The sequence below is a fragment of the Babylonia areolata genome, chromosome 18, assembly GCF_041734735.1.
Source record: "Babylonia areolata isolate BAREFJ2019XMU chromosome 18, ASM4173473v1, whole genome shotgun sequence".
Classification (NCBI taxonomy): Eukaryota; Metazoa; Mollusca; class Gastropoda; order Neogastropoda; family Buccinidae; genus Babylonia; species Babylonia areolata.
The window spans coordinates 33659464-33666709 of record NC_134893.1 but is presented as its reverse complement, the minus strand read 5'-3'; the positions used below and the strand labels follow the sequence as shown (position 1 = coordinate 33666709).

The 7246-nt window shown below is 44.1% G+C and overlaps 1 protein-coding gene across 1 annotated transcript; it reads right to left on the bottom strand.

The window, feature by feature from the left end:
* Window positions 1–285: 285 nt before the first annotated feature.
* LOC143291948 (UDP-glucuronosyltransferase 1-2-like) lies at window positions 286–6933 on the bottom strand. The gene is made up of 2 exons (XM_076602097.1): window positions 6840–6933; window positions 286–2474 (listed from the first exon to the last, which is right to left on the bottom strand). Exon 2 carries the CDS (start codon window positions 2451–2453, stop codon window positions 912–914), a length of 1542 nt encoding a protein of 513 aa, XP_076458212.1. The 5' UTR covers window positions 2454–2474; window positions 6840–6933; the 3' UTR covers window positions 286–911.
* Window positions 6934–7246: the final 313 nt, after the last annotated feature.

Below are 7246 nucleotides of genomic sequence, written 5' to 3'. Positions count from 1 at the left end.
ATTATGTATATGCGCGTGTGCGTGCGTGTGTATGTATGTGTGATTGAATTTAAGCAAGAGCGTGTGCTTTATAGCTTTAAACAATTCCGTCGAAGCTTTGTAAGCACACACACACACACACACACACACACACACACACACACACACACACACACACACACACACATATATATATATATATATATATATATATATATATACCATGAGGTCAACGTAGTTCAATATACACATAAAACTGACATCCTCACGTCCCGTAAACAGATTACAGAAACACTGGCTTCAATCCTGAAGGAAAAATGTATTTTTTAAAGGCATCCTTCAAACAAAATGTTTATTCAAAATATAAACATAAAACGCAGATATACAGACACAGACACACAGACAAACACAAACACACACACACACACACACACACACACAGATATGAGTGTGTGCGTTTGTGTGTGTGTGTGTCTATATCTATATCGATCTATATATCTATTTATCAATACATACACATATATATATATATATATATAAATATATATATATGTGTGTGTGTGTGTGTGTGTGTGTGTGCGTGTGGGTGTGCGTGTGTGTGTGTTGTGTGTGTGTGTGTGTGTGTGTGTGTGTGTGTGTGTGTGTGTGTGTGTGTGTGTGTGTACGAATACTGTCAGCGAAATAATTAGTGCACTGGGATATATAATATAACCGCCAAACACCATTCTACAAGTATTCGCTGACTGGCATTACCTGCACACCATGTAACGTATAAGCTGTCTGTAGATAAAGCAACAAATGAACTGGGGGACGGGGGGACGGGGGGGGGAACGCTGAAGAAAAAGTGTCTACCTACTCCCTTCCACAAACACACACAGGAAAGCCCGTCCATTAAAAGTCACGAAAAGAGAACTCTGCTTTCTTACAACCATTCAGTCAGTCTTGGATTTTCCCCTCCAACAGCACCTGCACGCCATGTTCACACAGCAGTACATCAGCGCACACGACAGCGCACCCAGACCAAACACGAAGGCAAAGACATCCAGCGCCAGAAACTGGTACAGCGGCATTTTCTGTCCTGCGTAACGCATGTACCCGCCGCCATGCTGCATCACGTGATCCAGCCATTTGGCGGCTTCCTGCATGGGCACCCCATACTGCTGACGGAACAGGGTGGACGCCTTGGAAATGGCCTGCTTGTAGCCAGGCTCCTGTGCCACTGTCAGGATGCGGCTCAGCAGTTCTTCCTGGCTGACGCTGCGGAGGTCCACCACTTCCCCGAAGCCCTTTCTCCGGATCCGTTCACTGTTGTAGTACTGCTCAGCGAAGATGGGGGTGCAGAGGAGAGGGACTGCGTGGAAGAGAGCCTCGTACTGACCGTTCTTTCCGCAGTGACTGACGAACACTTTGGTCTTAGGATGACCCAGCAAGTCGTTCTGAGGCAGCCACTTCAAGGTCACCACTTTGTCTGGGTCTGGGGAAGTCAGGTTGGATCGAAACACCACTTTATAGGGCAGCTTTTGAAAGACGTGAAACAGTTTGTCACTAATGTGTTTAGGGACACCCAGCACAGAGCTACCGAAGGTGACGACGACCACCCCGTGTGTGGCGCTGCCCATGAAGGCCTGGAGCTCAGGGGGCAGAGGCTTGGCGTGCTCTGTCACCGTGCCTCCGATCAGCTTGACGTTGGGAAGCGTGGGCCTGGGGTAGTCCAGGATGTGGTCCATCTCCACCAGCCACATCTCAGCCCGAGCCAGCAATTCGCTGTTGGATATGTAGGGCAGCTCTGGGGCGTAGGTGGAAGCAACCCCTCTGGGCATGAAGGGGTGATATACATGCAGTATCATGTGCATGAACATGTTCTTCACTCTCTCAATGAATGTCATGTCGTCAGAGGCCTTTGAACCCATCTGTAAAGGGTTCACAGCGGAGGAGTATGGAATTCTCATGGCGTGGGCATCATACACCGTTCCCACCATTGCAAAAGGTACTTGAAGCTTGTAAGGGAGAACCGTCAGAGTGTAGGAAAGTGGCACATTGTCGAGCACTATCAAATCCGGCTGAATATCGCCAATCATCTGTTCTAGCTCCCTGTTCCGTAATATTTCATCACACATTTTTAAAATCGACGGAATTGCTTTCTGCATGTTTTTGTCATTATCGATTCCGGCAAAGTACCCATCTAGTGTATTGTCGATTACAACCGCTTCATGATTCTCGCTCATTCTGCAAGGAATGCTGGTGAAGTTGTCCGTGTCCATAACTGTATGTCCCAGTACATAGTCCGGAACAACCACCCAGGCTTGGTGACCCAGACCGTGCAGGGCGCGAGCCACCTTGACGTGATACCTGGTGTGGCTTGTGGTGGGGGTGGGAATGAAGACCACACGTTTGGCATCCAGTCCCAGGTCTTGGAGTGACAGCGTCAGCATCCACAGTGTGACGATCCAAACTGTCCACCTCATCTTCTGCATGGTGGCTAGGAGTAGAGATACCTGGGCGCGCGCGCGCACGCACACACACACACACACACACACACACACACACACATACAGAGAGAGAGAGAGAGAGAGAGAGATGATCACATATACATTCGCTGTCAAAAGAAATGCGTACGATTATTTGAACAGTGAATTATTCACTTGTAACAGCTTAACACTAGTAGCAGCAGCTGCACCAGCTGTAACAGTTGTAGTTGTAGTTGTAGTAGCGAATTAACCCACTTTACAAATGTAAGCTTACAACTCTAAGAGATGAGAGAAAAGAGGTAAAAATTGTTTCCAACTGGAGAAATTTGGTCAGGTGCATTATTACAACAATTTGGCAAGCTCGTATCAACATCACGTAAGTCCAGCTACTGTGACCAGTCTGTACGCCAAAGAAAAATCTTAATTTAATTATTGTAATGACGATTTTCACACACGTCGGCTATTCCCTCCGCTGTCAGTGAAACATGATGGCACCCTATTCAGGGTCTGTGCCAGGGAATTTTCTGTCAAACCGGCTGGGTGTAGAATAACAACAGCAACAACAATTCTACAAGGCTACTTTTTTCTCTTTTTTATTTAGTATAAAACTACACGAACTGTATGCTTTTCTGAAAGAAAATTTACTGAGCTTTCTATCGAAAAGATTTGAAATTATGGGGTGTAAAATGTATTACTTTGAGCTGGTTGAAGAACAAAGCATATAATATCAGGTATGCATTTTTACATTTCTTTGATACATCAAACATAGCAATACATTATTGTGAACTGTTCAACATTCAGGCTCATGCAATGCTACTTCCGGTGTAAATTCAAGAACAATCAGTGCCTGCGATATACAATTCCGGGTCATCATATTCTCACTCGAAGTCAACTAAGGCTGCTGGTGTCGTTGGTGCAAGTGTGTGCAAGTAAGCCTCGTTTGCTGACTGGGCTGGCGGTTGGTCAATACTTTGAGTCACAGATGACGTCATATACCATATTAGGAGTGTGTTCATGGTTAATCATGATTTAGTTACACTGTTCTACTGGGTACGACAACAGTCAGGTCGCTATTTATATTTCTGGCTGCAGGAAAATTCGGGAAAAATCCGAAAATTCTCGACATGTTGGCAATATTACAGCTTCAGTATGACGGGTAAAGCCGTCATGTAGACAGTGAACAGGTATTCACATGATTTCATAGCAGTTTTCACTCCTTTTTCAAATAAGATAAAACACCAAAATAACATTTGATGTTACATATTAGAAGGCACACAAATCAAACGATCAGCAGACAATCACATTGCACGACCTTTAGGGAAATTGTGTCTTCCACTTCAGAGAATGACCCCCTTCTGCTATTTCTTCTTATTCCTTTAAGAGATGCTGGGGAAACGTTCAAAAGAACTGTTGTTCACAAGATGCCTCCAGGTCTGTGGATTTTTTGTGTGTAATCCTGGGTCTCTGCGAATGGTTTTACGTTCCGTTCTGCTGTGTTGTCAGTCCATCATTTTCCTGTCTTCCCCTCCGTCTTCCTCAACTGTTCCTTGGAGGATTGTTTTTGTTTTTAACAAGATCAATGGAGAATGTGTGTGTGTGTGTGTGTGTGTGTGTGTGTGTGTGTGTGTGTGTGTGTGTGTGTGTGTGTGTGTGTGTGTGTGTGTGTGTGTGTGTGTGCACGTGCTTGTTCGTGATAAATACAAACATGAAATTTCAAATTTTAACTGCACCTGATTCATCTATAATGTGTGCCGATGCCGATAAGATTCATGAAAGCACATTACACCACAGGTAACAGAGGTGTGATAGTACTGTTCATGTCGTTTAAACAGTATTTTATTTGGAACATGTCACAATACAACACAGATATCGATGAACAGGACAAGAAAATCTTATATAAAGTCCTGTCCTGACACATGTACATACTGAATATGTGACGGATGTCATCATAACTAGAAGTTAAGACGTGAACATACATGAGTTTTGAACAAAACTAAGCTGAGATATACATAAAGTGAAGAAAATTAATAATAAACGTGTGGTGGAGGAAGAAGTCAATAGAGAGAGAACAAGAAGTATCAACGTTGGGGCACAAGCACAGCAAGACTTAACTCGACCGACAAACAAAGCGGCGAAGGCCAACCGTCCCGCGGAGAAACACACACACACACACACACACACACACACACACACACACACACACACACACACACACACACACACACACACACACACACACACACACACACACACAAAGGCAAGCACGCCATCATGTATTCATAATTATCATGAGCTAACAAATGAAAGGGCAGCACTCTTTCAGGTACATGCACTTACATATATGCATACACACTGTTCATGTGACCTCTGTCTGTCTGTCTGTCTATCAGTCTGTCTGCCTCTCTCTCTCTCTCTCTCTCTCTCTCTCTCTGTCTGTCTGTCTGCCTGTCTGTCTGTCTCTGAGTCATTTCGCCACTGATAACAGATTGTGTGACCTCTTCATCAACTGAAGAATATCAGTCAAATCAGCGGAGAGACTTGCAATCAGACTCAACCTTTAAAGAGGACAAAAGACACCATACAAAAGTACTCTTAGGGCACGGGTAGAAATTTGACCTGTGGACAGGCCTGTCTCACTCCCCAGGCAAACCAAAGTGGTTTCTGTCGTTTCTTTGCCTTGGTGTTGTGTTGTATTGTATTGTATTGTATTGTATTGTATATATATATATATATATATATATATATATATATATATATATATATATATATATATATATATGGTGGAGTGATGGCCTAGAGGTAACGCGTCCCCCTAGGAAGCGAGAGAATCTGAGGGCGCTGATTCGAATGACGGCTCAGCCGCCGATATTTTCTCCCCCTCCACTAGACCTTGAGTGGTGGTCTGGACGCTAGTCATTCGGATGAGACGATAAACCGAGGTCCCGTGTGCAGCATGCACTTAGCGTACGTAAAAGAACCCACGGCAACAAAAGGGTTGTTCCTGGCAAAATTTTGTAGAAAAATCCACTTCGACAGGAAAAACAAATAAAACTGCACGCAGGAAAAAAAAAAAAAAATGGGTGGCGCTGTAGTGTAGCGACGCGCTCTCCCTGGGGACAGCAGCCTGAATTTCACACAGAGAAATCTGTTGTGATAAAAAGGAATACAAAATACAAACAAAGATATATATACCGACGTAAACCTTCAAAACACTTAGAGAAGCATGGTAGTGAACGTCACATATTGAGGACAGCCATCTGCGTTCTGCTATCCTCTGCAGCGGCAAAAAAAAAAAAAAAAAAAAAAAAAAGACCAAGGGAACTAAACGAAAGTAGATCATTGAGCCTGCGGAGCGGAGGACTGAGGGGGTGAGGAGGAGGGAGAAGGTGGTAGCAACGCGAGCAGGAAAGAGCGTATAATATAATAATTGTATATCTACACCGCCGACTTAGGCTCTTTGCTGACAGCACCTGATCGCACTCGACGCTATGCTTAGTCTCTGCGGCTTGCTGCACTGAAAACTAAGAGGTTTAGAATAACAACTGCGCATATATATATATATATATATATAGAGAGAGAGAGAGAGAGAGAGAGAGAGAGATAGAGAGAGAGATAGATAGATAGAGATACGTATAGTGAGAGAGAGGGGGGGGGAAGAGAGAGAGAGAGAGCGCGCAAATATGTTTTCAGTGCTTGGGTGAAGGTCTGTAGCTGTTTGCTTTCGTTTGTTTGTTTGTTTGTTTGTTTGTTTTTCACATTAGGGCTACAGCCGAAAAACATTGGAGTGGCTCGTCGCCGTCTGTTGCAGACGTATCCCCGAATACGGAGTATGGCTGCCTACATGGCGGGGTAAAAACGGTCATACACGTGGTAGTTGCAGCCCACGAACAAAGAAGAAGACGACGTTTCGGACGTCTCGACACACTCTCATACAGTCACTGAAAACAGATTATTCACCCACAAGACTTAACTACAACCACACACACACACACACACACACACACACACACACACACACACACACACACACACACACACACACACACCTTGACCATCCAGTCCTCAACTCCCACCACCTTCCACTTTTTTTTTTTTTTTTTTTTTTTTTTTTGCAATATCACTTTAAGTGGAAGAAGGTCTACGTGAAACTTACTACTATCACTACCAACCACTACTACTACTGCTCAGTGCTGCTACTGCTGCTGCTGATACTACAGCTATTACTACGATGTCGACGACTGCAGCTACAACGATGACAACTACTAGTACTACTACAACTAGTACTAGTACTACTACTGCTGCTACTACAACTACCCTCTTCCGTCAGGCATAATTTCTCTAGCCTTCTAACAACATATCAGTTCTGACAACAGACAAGTCATTTTCACTCACCCTTCTGTTCTTGCTGTGCCGTGTCTGCCACTAAAGAGCTATGGCCCCTCTACGACTGCCAAGCCCGCCTGCCTGCCTGCCGGTTACATTGAATGCCATGCTGGCCCTGACCTTGTACTGCTGACGACGACCGATTTTTGTGACACGGCTGCACAGCCATTATTATCATCATTATGCTTTGTCATCGTTGCAGTTATGTCTTTCAGTGTCATGATGGTAGTCTCAGTGAACTCTGTGATGACTCGGAACGATAAAAAAATAATAATTACAATTTTTTTATAAAGCTAAGTCTCGTATGTACGTGAAAATTCCCATGGCAACTTAAGTGTTGTTCCAACCTGACAAAACATCTGCAGAAAAATCAACTTTGACAAATACGCTTGTATCATCGTCACTAGCCTACACTA